We start from the raw sequence: 14,675 nt of genomic DNA on the forward strand, positions 1-14,675 counted from the left end.
TCGCCTTGTTTAATTGTTTGGTTGTCAAATGTTAAGGTGGTATTATTAAATAGATGTCGGTGTTGAGCAGGACCGATAATCAGCATTTCCGTTTTCTTAGCGTTGAGTTGCAAAAAGTTAGCGGACATCCATTGTTTAATTTCATTAAGACACGCCTCCAGCTGACTACAGTCCGGCGTGTTGGTCAGCTTTAGGGGCATGTAGAGTTGAGTGTCATCAGCATAACAGTGAAAGCTAACACCGTATTTGCGTATAATGTCACCTAGCGGCAGCATGTAAATACTAAAGAGTGCAGGGCCAAGAACCGAACCCTGGGGAACTCCGCACGTTACCTTAACATAGTCCGAGGTCACATTGTTATGGGAGACACACTGCATCCTGTCAGTAAGATAAGAGTTAAACCAAGACAAGGCTAAGTCTGACATACCAATACGTGTTTTGATACGCTCTAATAAAATATTATGATCAACAGTATCGAAAGCGGCGCTAAGATCAAGAAGCAGCAACATAGATGACGCATCAGAATCCATCGTTAGCAATAGATCATTAGTCATTTTTGCGAGGGCTGTCTCCGTAGAGTGATTTGCCCTGAAACCGGATTGAAAAGGTTCACAGAGATTGTTAGACGCTAAGTGTTCATTTAGCTGCTGTGCGACAATTTTTTCGAGAATTTTCGAGATAAACGGTAGGTGGGACACCGGCCGGTAGTTTACCATGAGGTCAGGATCGAGGTTAGGTCTTTTGAGTAGAGGATGAATAACCGCTTTTTTGAATGCTAGAGGAACAGTACCAGAGGAAAGTGATAAGTTTATAATATTTAACACTGTATGCATATGTATGTATATATATATATGTATGTATATATATCTAACACATATGGCAGACTTCAGTTGTTCTTGTTCTGCTCGTCGTCTGGTAGCTTGTGTGCATGCTTTTGATGTTTCCTTTTCACAGTCTTTTCTATGCTCTTATGGATTTAAAAAAAACTGGTTTTAATCAGTTGACCAGACACAGCACAGCAACTTCCCGTAACAACCTCTGAGGAAGGCAACAAAACCAAAACCGCCAGGTACGGAAATAAACACAGGTCTGGCTATAAGAATAACATCGTATAGTTTTTTGAAGACCTAATAAACCTCTTTGGATTACTTGTCTCTGTTGTCAAATGTTGAGTCAGTAGTCAAAATTATACCCAAAATCTTCTGGAGACAAAATTTAAAAATGGTCAATGACTATTATCCAAATCCAAAAATGGGCTCTCTAACCCTTGGACAACCAAAGCTAAACTCATCTCTTGATGGGGACGACAGTTCAAATGAGCTCCCGGGCTTACGGTGACAGATTTACAGAAATGTTCAATAACGTTTGCTGTTCCTGTATTTTCGTTGTACTTTACCACAGCAAAATAAAAGCCACCACACCTTAAAAGTTTTTTTTTCTTACGTAAAAATGGATGGAAGTAAAAATGTATGGTAGCCTCCAGAAGAAATCAAACAAAGCTCTTTTTAACTTTTATTGCCAACGGGGACTACAGGTAAAATGAGCTCCCAGGCTTACGGTGACAAATTTACAGAAATGTTCAATGTTTGCTGTTACTGTATTTTTCCTGTATTTTACCATGACAAAATAAAAGCCACCACACCTTAACATTGAGGGGTTTTTTTAACGGGAAAATTAATTAAATTAAATTAATGTATCATAGCCTACAGAAGAAGTCTCACAAAGCTCTTTTTAACTTTTATTGCCAATCTTATGCTAACAACCAGCCCGATTCCAACACGTATTCCCTCCCGTGCACACACGTCCGTTCGCAACGACAATTCCTCATTCTCCACCAATCCCCTTTCAGGCACGGTGTGTCCACAATCTTGGGAAAATGGACAACGATAACAGATTACCATACAAATTAACACCAGCAGGTCATTACAGTATGAATGGTTATTTAAAGCTTACTATTTGCGCACTATTGACTAGTGATGCACTGAAAATTTGGACGGCCATCTGGTGGTACGCCAAAGAATCACTTGATTAAAGTACAGTGTTTTTTTTCCTATATTCATTTCCAGTGTTACTGTTCAAACTGTAATGTTACAGTTTTAAATACACTTGTTAAATAAAACCACTGCCTTGTTTTTAATGAATACTTAAGCCTAATACGCTACTGTATTTCAATATTGGTCATTATGGAGGTACTTGGAGAGCCCAGTGTTTGAGGTGGTACTTGGTGAAAACAGTGTAAGAGTTACTGATCTAGACACTTGAAAAATTGTCAACAAAGTGCATTGTACAATAAACAACAATTGAAAAATAGAGAAAAACAATATAATATGAAAAATATATGTTGATAAAAATGAACACAGATCTGTTTGAAATATATGTATCATTTTGTTTGCCTTTTTCAAAGAAAATATATGCATCATAGCAGATTATGCAAATTGTACAAAAAAAGCAGGGAAGTTGTGTAAAAGGTAAATAAAAAGAGAATACAATGATTTGCAAATCCTTTTCAACTTATATTCAATTGAATAGACTGCAAAGACAAGATATTTAATGTGTGTCCACAGTTTCCAAAAACAATTTGAAATGTGGACTCGTCAGACCACAAAAGACTTTTCCACTTTGCATCAGTCCATCTTAGATGATCTCGGGCCCAGCGAAGCCGGCAGCATTTCTGGGTGTTGTTGATAAATGGCTGTTGCTATGCATAGTAGAGTTTTAACTTGCACTTACAGATGTAGCGACCAACTGTAGTTACTGACAGTGGTTTTCTGAAGTGTTCCTGAACCCATGCAGTGATATCCTTTACACACTGATGTCGCTTTTTGATGCAGTACCCCCTGAGGGCTCGAAGGTCACGGGTATTCAATGTTGGTTTTCAGCCTTGCCGCTTACGTGCAGGGATTTATCCAGATTATCTGAACCTTGTGATGATATTACGGAGCGTAGATGGTGAAATCCCTCAATTCCTTGCAATAGCTGGTTGAGAAATGTGGTTCTCAAACAATTTGCTCAGGCATTTGTTGACAAAGTGGTGACCCTCGCCCTGTCCTTGTTTGTGGATGACAGAGCGTTTTGTGGAAGCTGCTTTCACACCCAATCATGGCACCCACCTGTTCCCAATTAGCCTGTTCACCTGTGGGATGTTCCAAATAAGTTTTTCAGTTTGAACGTTAAGTAGCTTGTCTTTGCAGTTTATTCAATTGAATATAAATTAAAAAAGGATTTGCAAATCGTATTCTGTTATTTACCATTTACACAACGTGAAAAATGCACTGCTTTTGGTGTTTGTATGATGACGTCATAATGAACACACTCCTAGCCACAGGTATCTTGGCATTCTAAATTGAAATGTCCAAAGTCAGAATGATGTAATTTGCTATTAAGATTGAGCATATTTCTTTTTCTCTGTTCACGTTTATAGTGTGAAATTCCGAGCGTGTCACAATAATATTTTTTAAAGGAGTCGACCTCACCAGGAAAAATGCACGGAATCGTTGCTTAGGCTGCCTATCGTCCGTTAACAAACCTAGATTCTCTCCCCCCGCAGATGTACTTGAACTACTTGGCCAACTACGTACCCAACACCTGGAACTACGAACACGGCTGCAGCCACTGTGACGACCACGTCCTGGACTTGTCTCAGGTGAAAGTAAGTCCTGTTTCCCTTCACTTCAGGTTTATCTTCAGGCCTTGTTGATGTGGGGAAAGGCCGAGACAGTCCGTGCCATCATCGGCCAGTGACTGTCTAGACAGCGGGAGTCGGTTCTTGCTTGTCCTATTTTAACAGATAAGCCAGACTCCACCACCCCTTGGCAAGAATAATGGGTTTCGTGCCTACCGGACCTTTTGGAGCCCATTAAAAGAACATAAGTGCAAGGGAAACTACTCTGGCGAGAGGAAGGCTGTCACCGCAGTGGGGCAGGATATGGTTTCTGGGGTTTTCAGAAGGGCTCATTTAAAGGGGTGCCACTGCTGACCAGGATCCTTCCTTGGAGTTTAGACTTGGTCTACACTCACCAGTTATGTTGGTCACATGGAACATGTGCCACGGAGTTGAGCAAGGTCAAGAGGGAAGGAACGGTAAGAACTTGAAAACACTACAGGGTATGCGGTGGCATCTGTTTCGAACGTTAACCGACTTCTGGAGCACAACCCCGGTTATTTTTTTTTGTACCTAATAATCCGTTTTATGCTTTTAATCTATTGCACATCACTGGTCTGCTCAATGATGATTAACAAAATGGCCATAAGAGACTCATGAGCTCAGTAAAATGAATGTGCTTAAATCGTTGAAAGTGATTCAAGACAGCTGCATGGAAAGCGGGGCTATAAAAGTGTTTATTAACCTTATTAGAAGGTGTGGCTTTTAATTCTCCGCACATTTTAGTTCACTCATTTCTCAACTTGTCTAAAAGCAAAGTTCTGCTTGAGTCTTGAATGCTTTTCTTCAGTAAAAGAGCTCCAGTCTGTTGGCTACGATCGGAGTTTTACCGCCAAAGACAACAACAAACCAGTCAATCACATCCTAGGGCTTTTTTTTTGGTCCGGTCCTATTTATTTTGTTTGTCACAGCGCATTGGCAACATTCTTCAAGCCAGACATTGCAAACCTTCAAATTATATGCCACTGCTCGCCATCCGTTTTCAGCCCTGTTCCAGACCCCCGCTGTGATCTGGTCCCAGGGAGTCGCAGACCAGAGGGTGAAGCTGAGTCTCATGGGAAAATCTTCCCTCTTTGATTCTATTCTCCTAGCTGAGTGTTTTGCAGGCTGATCTCGGAATATCAAGCCATATGTGGCAATATGGGATGGAAGTTAGTCCATACAGTCCGAAGTAGACAACAAAAACCATTCCGTTCAGTTTCCACACGCTAATATTAGTGACATTTCTCAAATAATTTGGTTTCTTTAGTTTTCGTACCTATTGTACAAGTGAAGTCCCAGATTACATGCTCTATTTCTAATTAAACTGTTGTCCATACCCTAAGCCTGGGTAGTAAATCGATTGTATCGATAAATTGTAGGTTTTTTTTTAATGCAGATAATTTAAAAAATAAATAAAAATTATCCTCTTATTCGCACTTACTTCCTTATGCTAGGTTCACACCAACGGCGCTTTGAAGGCGCTTTAAAGCGGCATGCAAAGCGGCGTTAAAGCGTAACAAAGCCTGATTAAAGCGTGAGGGTCCTAACGGATCGTGGGAAAGCTTGTAGTGAAGCGGGACATGCGGCAAGATCGCCAAAAATTTTGAAACGGTTTAAAAAATGTTGCGCTCTGTCAAGAATGGAATAAAGCGCCGAGAGCAAAATACAACATTTATTTGTTGTATTTTGTTTTTGTTTATTTACAGGACGATGTGCAGTCACATTAGATGTAGCATCCACAACTAAAATCACACAACCAGATCATCTGTTCTTAAAAGAACCCACTTTATAAAAAAGTACATTTAGCTGGGAGTAAAATTCAGTGTATGTACAGTAGCGTCATTTCAAATTGGTAGTTTCTGATCAAATAAAAGGTTTGGTTACTTTAAAAAGAAGGGAAAAAAAATCGTAAATCAAACATTTGTGGAAAAAATCTGATATTTTATTAGTTTTTTATTGCCCAGGTGCTACCATGCGCTATGTGTTTCTGGTGGTCATTTCAGCTCTGTTTAGTTAAGTGGGATTATTCGTTGCGGAAGAGAATGCTACATGCTAATATGATAGCGCTGTCAAAATTCTGCAAATGCTAATCGCTATTCTTCAAATCAGTCCCAAATAAATTGACTGCAGAGGAGACCCAATAAAGTGTAGATCATTCCAGCCTCGTGACGTAGAAGTAAACAAAAAGTCTCCATTGACCGGTTGTTTGAAATGACTTCCTGTTAAACATCAACAGGAGTACCCCAACGTGCTGGTTGGCGTCTTCATTGAGCAACCAACGCCGTTCCTTCCCGAGTTCTTCCAGCGGCTGATGACGTTGGACTATCCCAAAGATAAACTCAAGGTTTTTGTCCACAACAACGTGAGTACATGCGCCAACAAGCCGCTGCTCGTTTTTCCACAATCAAAGCCATGAATGTGTTAGAAGACTCATCCATGTAGGCTTCATCAGTTCATACTCGGACAGATTGGTCAGATCTGGTCTAAGACTTGGATCAGATCTAATCTTCAAATTAAATGGGTCAGATCTCGTTTTAGACTTAGGTTGGTCAGATCTTTTCTTAGACTGGTCAGATCTAGTCCAAGACTGGTCTGGTCTCATCCTAGACTTGGATCAGTCAAATCTAATTTTCAACATGAAATGGCTCAGATCTAGCCAGACTTGGGTTGATCAGACCTCGTTGTAGGCTTAGATTGGTCAGATCTTTTCTTAGACTTAGGTTTTTTACATCTAGTCTTAGACTTAGATTTGTCAGATCTAGTCTTAGACTTAGATTTGTCACATCTAGTCTTAGACTTAGATTGATCACATCTAATCTTAGACTTAGATTTGTCACATCTAGTCTTAGACTTAGATTTGTCACATCTAGTTTTAGACTAAACTTTTGGACCCCCTGTCAAAAGCTTCTTCTAGCTTATTTGGGGGACCCTTTCACTTACCAATATCTTTAAATGATATTCAATACTATTGAAATTGTTTTATGGTATTGTGAATAAACTTGAACTTTGAAATTGGTCACATCTAGTCGTAGACTTAGATTGGTCACATCTAGTCGTAGACTTAGATTGGTCACATTTAGTCGTAGCCTTGGATTGGTCACATCTAGTCTTAGGCTTGGATTGGTCAGATCCAGTCTTAGCCTTTCATTGGTCAAATCCAGTCACTTAGATTATATTTTATTGTATATTTTATACAATATGGCGTAAACATCTGTACCTGTGCACACCCTCCTGGTGTTGGAGTATAAATAGTTGGGGTTTTGGTACCAGCTACTAGACAATATCTGAGCAATCTAAGTCTATGATTATATATGCCCAATCTAAGTATATGACTAGATCTTTACAATTGAGGTCTAAAACTAGAACTAAACCAATTTAGGTCTAAGACGAGATCTGCCCAACCTAAGTCTAAGACGAGATCTGCCCAATATAAGTCTAAGACGAGATCTGCCCAACATAAGTCTAAGACGAGATCTGCCCAACATAAGTCTAAGACGAGATCTGCCCAACATAAGTCTAAGACGAGATCTGCCCAACCTAAGTCTAAGACTAGATCTGCCCAACCTAAGTCTAAGACTAGATCTGCCCAACCTAAGTCTAAGACTAGATCTGCCCAACCGGGGTCTAAGACTAGATGTGACCACTCTAAGACTAGACCTGACCAATCCAAGTCTATGAGCATGAACTGATGAAGTCCACTTGGACGAGAGGCAAAACGTATTCCAAGTCTAACCAAAAGGCCTATAGTTTCCCTGAGAATGAGAAGACCTGAATGCTTGAGAACATCCACAGACAACTCCATGAACCTATGTCCTCTTCTCAGGAGGTTTACCACGAGAGGCACATCCAGAAGTTCTACGAAGCCCATAAGAACGTGTTCAAGAGTTTCAAGGTGGTTGGACCGGAAGAGAATCTGAGCCAGGGACAGGCCAGAAACATGGGCATGTAAGCACCGAATCAAGCTAGTCATGTTAAACGTTCACCTCGACTGACTTCTTAGCATTCATGCAAGCCATCCGTCAGCCCTAATGAACTCTTCAAGTTCACAGGCACTCGTTCCTTCTTCAAATGGAATATCTACTAGATACTAAGAGATCATCAGCAAGGGACTCCTTAGTTGAAATTGACAACCAATGCTAGCTGATACATTTTAATGTGGGTGTGTAATTGCGGCTTCATTTACTGTTGAATAATGATTTTTCTTTGCCACCACGACCTTAGGGATCTCTGCCGCCAGGACTCCACATGCGACTACTACTTCAGCATCGACTCAGACGTGATGCTCACCAACGCGCAGACACTGAAGCTCCTCATCGAGCAGAACAGGTATTGAAATAACTCCCGGAAAAGAAAAAAAAACTCCTGTTGTTGCCGTTAAGATCATCGGACCGTTGAATTTATCTTCCAAGTGGTAAAACCACAGGAGCATTGCAGCGCAGTGACTGAGGGTTTAAAAATAATCCGGGCCGGTTTCCTGTTTTCACCGGCCTCATGGAAACGGTGAAAGCGTCGACAGGGCTTAACCCCGAAGTGCCACTTTGCATTATGGAAAAAAACAAACATGCAAACTCCCGTCTCCTTTCTGCTGCTCGGTAAATGCGAAGAAAGCTTCCCACAAATGTCATCTAGTGACTGTGACCGAGTAGTAGCCTGCTGGTGCGGGCACAGGAAATGGCTTCCTGGCCAATCTAAGTCTAAGACTAGATCAGACCAATCTGGGTCCAAGACTAGATCAGACCAATCTGGGTCTAAGACTAGATCAGACCAATCTGGGTCTAAGACTAGATTTGACCAATCTGGGTATACAACTAGATTTGACCAATATGTGTCTAATACTAGATTTGACCAATCTGGGACTAAGACTAGATTTGACCAATCAGGATCTAAGACTAGATTTGACCAATCTGGGTCTAAGAATAGATTTGACCAATCTGGGTCTAAGACTAGATTTGACCAATCTGGGTCTAAGACTAGATTTGACCAATTTAAGTCTAAGACTAGATTTGACCAATTTAAGTCTAAGACTAGATCTGACCAATTTAAGTCTAAGACTACTAGATCAGACCAAGCTGAGTCTAAGACTAGATCAGACCAAGCTGGGTCTAAGACTAGATCAGACCAAACTGGGTCTAAGACTAGATCAGACCAATTTGGGTCCAAGACTAGATCAGACCAATCTGGGTCTAAGACTAGATCAGACCAATCTGGGTCTAAGACTAGATTTGACCAATCTGGGTATAAAACTAGATTTGACCAATCTGGGTCTAATACTAGATTTGACCAATCTGGGTCTAAAACTAGATTTGACCAATCTGGGTCTGAGACTAGATTTGACCAATTTAAGTCTAAGACTAGATTTGACCAATTTAAGTCTAAGACTAGATTTGACCAATTTAAGTCTAAGACTAGATCTGACCAATTTAAGTCTAAGACTAGATCAGACCAAGCTGGGTCTAAGACTAGATCAGACCAAGCTGGGTCTAAAACTAGATCAGACCAATCCGGGTCTAAAACTAGATTTGACCAATCTGGGTCTAAGACTAGATTTTACCAAGCTGGGTCTAAGACTAGATCAGACCAATCTGGGTCTAAAACTAGATTTGACCAATCTGGGTCTAAGACTAGATTTGACCAATCTGGGTCTAAGACTATATTTGACCAATCTAGGTCTAAGACTAGATTTGACCAATCTGGGTCTAAAACTAGATTTGACCAATCTGGGTCTAAAACTAGATTTGACCAATCTGGGTCTAAGACTAAATTTGACCAATCTGGGTCTAAAACTAAATTTGACCAATCTGGGTCTAAAACTAGATTTGACCAATCTGGGTGTAAATCTAGATTTGACCAATCTGGGTCTAAAACTAGATTTGACCAATTTAAGTCTAAGACTAGATCTGACCAATTTAAGTCTAAGACTACTAGATCAGACCAAGCTGAGTCTAAGACTAGATCAGACCAAGCTGAGTCTAAGACTAGATCTGACCAATCTAAGAGCCTCTCCCTGGCTAAATATGTTCATAACTTTTGGGATGACCCATGGACTTAGAACTAGTTGAATGACACCTGTGTAGTGGTCTCAGTGGGTCTGTATCACTCTTACTGGCCCCTTAGCGACTTTGATGATGGTTCCTGCCACACAAAAAACTACAAATTTAACCGTAAAATCTATTGTCAATTTTACAGTCTACAATTTGATTGATCATTTGTTTTGAAATCCTAAGTCAAGCAGATATTCAAGTACAGCATTTATCTTTATTTCACATGAGTACATGATAATGTAATATTTTGACTTTGATAATATTGAATTTTAAAATAAATGCAATTGCGTGCAGTACATGATTGTCAATGTCAAAAAGGAAATATATATATTTAGACTTGGAGAAGGCATTCGACCGTGGGGAGTGCTCAGAGAGTATGGGTTATCGGACTGTCTGATTGTGGCGGTCCGCTCCCTGTATGATCAGTGTCAGAGCTTGGTCCGCATCGCCGGCAGTAAGTCGGACCCGATTCCAGTGAGGGTTGGACTCCGCCAAGGCTGCCCTTTGTCACTGATTCTGTTCAAAACTTTTATGGACATAATTTCTAGGTGCAGTCAGGGCGTTGAGGGGATCTGGTTTGGTGGCTGCAGGATTAGGTCTCTGCTTTTTGCAGATGACGTGGTCCTGATGGCTTCATCTGGCCAAGATCTTCAGCTCTCACTGGATCGGTTCGCACCCGAGTGTGAAGCGACTGGGATGGGAGTCAGCCCCTCCAAGTCCGATTCCATGGTTCTCGCCCGGAAAAGGGTGGAGTGCCATCTCCGGGTTGGGGAGGAGATCTTGCCTCAAGTGGAGGAGTTCAAGTACCTCGGAGTCTTGGTCACGAGTGAGGGAAGAGTGGATCGTGAAGTCGACAGTCGGATCGGTGCAGCGTCTTCAGTAATGCGGACAATGTATCGATCCGTTGTGGTGAAGAAGGACCTGAGCCGGAAGTCAAAGCCCATCCTCACCTATGGTCATGAGCTTTGGGTTATGACCGAAAGGACAAGATCACGGGTACAAGCGGCCGAAATGAGCTTCCTCCGCCGGGTGGCGGGTCTCTCCCTTTGAGATAGGGTGAGAAGCTCTGTCATCCGGGAGGAGCTCAAACTAAAGCCGCTGCTCCTCCACATGGAGAGGAGCCAGATGAGGTGGTTCGGGCATCTGGTCAGGATGCCACCCGAACGCCTCCCTAGGGAGGTGTTTCGGGCACGTCCGACCGGTAGGAGGCCACGGGGAATACCCAGGACACGCTGGGAAGACTATGTCTCCCGGCTGGCCTGGGAACGCCTCGGGATCCCTCGGGAGGAGCTGGATGAAATGGCTGGGGATAGGGAAGTCTGAGCTTCCCTGCTTTAGGTTTCTGCCGCCGCGACCCGACCTCGGATAAGCGGAAGAATATGGATGGAAGATGAAGCATTTTATTAACACATTATTTCCAGGCTTTCGCGGGCCACATTTTGCCCCCCCGGGCTTTGAGTTTGACACCTGTACTTTAAAGTAACATGTTATGCTGGTCTATGGTTTAATGATATATTCCATGACATATGATCCAGTCTCTGTGGGGGTTTAACTCGTCAAACGCTTCACTCTGCCTGGCAGCCTGCAAAGACGTCATGAAGCGTTTCCTGGACTCTGACAAAACTATCATCTCCACTTTCTGCCACTTGCCTCCCCGCAGGAAGATAATCGGCCCCATGGTCACTCGCCACAGCAAGCTGTGGTCCAACTTCTGGGGAGCTCTGAGTCTGGATGGTTATTACGCTCGCTCGGAGGATTACGTCGACATCGTGCAGAGAAAACGGGTGTAAGTCACATGTTTTGATGAGGTCTGACGCAAAAGCAACTTTCCTTACCTTGTGGTACTTGTTTTTGTGTATTTGGGATCTGCATAGGTCCTGAAAATGTGAAAAACAATCCTATCTTCCTTAATACTTCCTCCGACTGAGTCATTTGGAATTTGCCACATGTAGACCTAAGAACCATCATCACATGTTATGTAGACCACGAGGAAGTGTTCTAAAAAATGACAAAATGACTACTTTAAATGTACTCTACATTTTAAACATATAACACTTTCTTATGGTCGAGATCAGGGGTTCTTAACACTTAACTAATAATATTACCCTTGATTTAACCGTATTCAATCATTATATCTAACCTACTTAGTTCACAACCGTGTCAAATTATGTTAATCAAAAAGATTATTATTCATTTAACAAATAAACCTTAGGCTTGGTCCAGGCTGAGAAAATGAAGTACTAACCAAATATAAGAAAATACTCATAAATAACTGACTGTATACAATGATGTGCTAAAATGAAAAAGCAAAATTAATAATGTGATTAGTATGTAACTAAACTCTTAATAAAATGAAAGTGCAAATGAAAATACTTTTAGTCATAATGTTTGCGCTTAAACCACATGTGACTTTAGCGCCATACTTCTTCTGTCTGTTTGAGATTGTCATTACTGCTGCAAGTGGTAGAAAAGTGTATTGCAACTGAGTAAAAAACAGATATCCAGTGGTTAAGATATCCAGTCACTTAGGTTATATTATATTGTATTGTATATATTATACAGTATGGCGTAAACATCCATACCCGTGCACACCCTCCTGGTGTTGGAGTATAAATAGTTGGGGTTTTGGTACCATCTATGATTATATCTGCCCAATCTAAGTATATGACTAGATCTTTACAATTTAGGTCTAAAACTAGATCTAAACCAATTTAGGTCTAAGACAAGATCTACCGTAAGTATATGACTAGATCTTTTCAATTTAGGGCTAAAACTAGATCTAAACCAATTTAGGTCTAAAACTAGATCTAAACCAATTTAGGTCTAAGAAAAGATCTGCCCTATCTAAGTCTAAGACTAGATCCGTCAAATTTAGGTGTAAGACTAGATGTGACCAATCTAAGTCTAAGACTAGATGTGACCAATCTAAGTCTAAAACTAGATGTGACCAATCTAAGTCTAAGACTAGATGTGACCAATCTAAGTCTAAGACTAGATGTGACCAATCTAAGTCTAAGACTAGATGTGACCAATCTAAGTCTAAAACTAGATGTGACCAATCTAAGTCTAAGACTAAAGCTGTCAAATGTAGGTCTAAGACTAGATCTGACCAATCTATGTCTAAGACTAGATCCGTCAAATTTAGGTGTAAGACTAGAGCCGACCAATCGGAGTCCAAGACTATATCTGCCCAATCTGAGTATGACTAAAATTGACTAATCTGAGTTTAAGTCTAAAACTGAATCTGACTACTCGATGTCTAAGACTAGATCTGACCAATCTAGGTCTAAGACTAGAACTGACTACTCTAACTCTAAGAATAGATCCTACTACTCTAGGTCTAAGACTAGTTCTGAGTACTCTAAGTCTATGAGCATGAACTGATGGTTAAACACTGGTCTACATAATATGCATTAAATATGTTTTTGGTGTAGCGTTTTGCTCCACAGTCACAATTGTAATCTACATTTTGAGTATGTCCACACCCCACCCTCTCCCAAAGTAACTGAATTCCCCCCCCCCAGAGACAGTTGAAAATAATCTTGTTAAACATTATATGCAGGGTGTCCATAAAGTCTGCGTACAGAATAGTTTTCAGGTAAATTGGATGAAAATGCGTGAGCAAATTGTTGAACAGTTTAAGAACAACATTTCTCAACCAGCTATTGCAAGGAATTTAGGGATTTCTCCATTTACCGTCTGTATTATCATTTAAAGATTCATAGAATCTGGAGGAATCACTGCACGTAAGCCATGATATTACAAACCTTCGATCCCTCAGGCGATACTGCATGAAAAAGCGACGTCAGTGTGTAAAGGGTATCACCACATGGGCTCAGGAACACTTCAGAAAACTACTGTCAGTAACTACAGTTGGTCGCTACATCTGTAAGTGCAAGTTAAAACTCTACTATGCAAAGCCAAAGCCATTTATCAACAACACCCAGAAACGCCGCCGGCTTCGCTGGGCCCGAGCTCATCTAAGATGGACTAATGCAAAGTGGAAAAGTGTTCCGTGGTCTGACGAGTCCACATTTCAAATTGTTTTCGGAAACTGTGGACGTGGTGTCCTCCGGATCAAAGAGGAAAAGAACCATCCGGACTGTTCTAGGCGCAAAGTTGAAAAGCTAGCATCAGTGATGGTATGGCTAACCCAATTGAATATAAGTTGAACAGGATTTGAAAATCATTGTATTCTGTTTTTATTTACAATTTACACAACATGCCAACTTCACTGCTTTTGGGTTTTGTACAATGCCCACATAAGTACGTCCATCAATCTGTGATGTCACAAATGGCCCACTGTTAAAAAAAACTGTGCAAACTCACGCCCAAATACATTGGTTGGACGCTGTGGCATTGTTTAACACGAGGATCCAACATTGTAACAACATTTATAAGTCAGAAAAGGTGAAATCCATCATAGGTTTCGTCTAGAAATGTACAAGGCAAATACTCATGAGCCGCACTAGATACTGTAGCATGTGGCACATGTTGACTAAACTCCATCCTGGGCAATGAACCCATCAGATGTTATCTAAAAATAACGTATACCTGCACCCGTAAGCGTAAACCGTGCCCCCGACAACATAAAACTAGCTCATCCGTGCAGGACTAAGGGTAACAAGAGTTCAGAAATACAAAACAGAACCACACACTTTTAGACATACGGTCTTATTTCTAGTAACAAAAGACCACCTGCATTGTAGCAAAGACATTTGCGTGTCAACTGATTCGTGACATTGTTTCCAGGGGTTTGTGGAACATTCCTTACATGGCGCACATATACCTGGTCCAGGGCAGCGCTTTGAGGAAGGAGCTGAAAGAAAGGAACTACTTTGTTCTTGAGAAACTGGACCCCGACATGGCTCTGTGCAAACACACCAGAGACCTGGTAAGAAGGGACCTCCTAGAGCTATTACCTCCGAGACATTTGAGAGAAATATGAAATGCTATGAACCGTAATCCTGTACAAGCCCACAGCGCAATGG

The 14,675-nt window shown here is 41.2% G+C and overlaps 1 protein-coding gene across 4 annotated transcripts in view; it reads left to right on the forward strand.

The window, feature by feature from the left end:
- The window catches only part of plod2 (procollagen-lysine, 2-oxoglutarate 5-dioxygenase 2), a 397,088-nt gene that overhangs the window by 351,813 nt on the left and 30,600 nt on the right, over window positions 1-14,675 (forward strand). For all 4 annotated transcript variants that reach the window (XM_062020588.1, XM_062020587.1, XM_062020589.1 and 1 more), the window contains exons 8-13: window positions 3,548-3,649; window positions 5,880-6,005; window positions 7,467-7,588; window positions 7,865-7,969; window positions 11,345-11,470; window positions 14,437-14,578. In XM_062020588.1, the coding sequence (XP_061876572.1) occupies window positions 3,548-3,649; window positions 5,880-6,005; window positions 7,467-7,588; window positions 7,865-7,969; window positions 11,345-11,470; window positions 14,437-14,578 (723 nt within the window). The remainder of the gene's footprint in view (window positions 1-3,547; window positions 3,650-5,879; window positions 6,006-7,466; window positions 7,589-7,864; window positions 7,970-11,344; window positions 11,471-14,436; window positions 14,579-14,675) is intronic.

Source organism: Entelurus aequoreus, linkage group LG15, assembly GCF_033978785.1.
Source record: "Entelurus aequoreus isolate RoL-2023_Sb linkage group LG15, RoL_Eaeq_v1.1, whole genome shotgun sequence".
In the NCBI taxonomy this organism is placed as follows: domain Eukaryota; kingdom Metazoa; phylum Chordata; class Actinopteri; order Syngnathiformes; family Syngnathidae; genus Entelurus; species Entelurus aequoreus.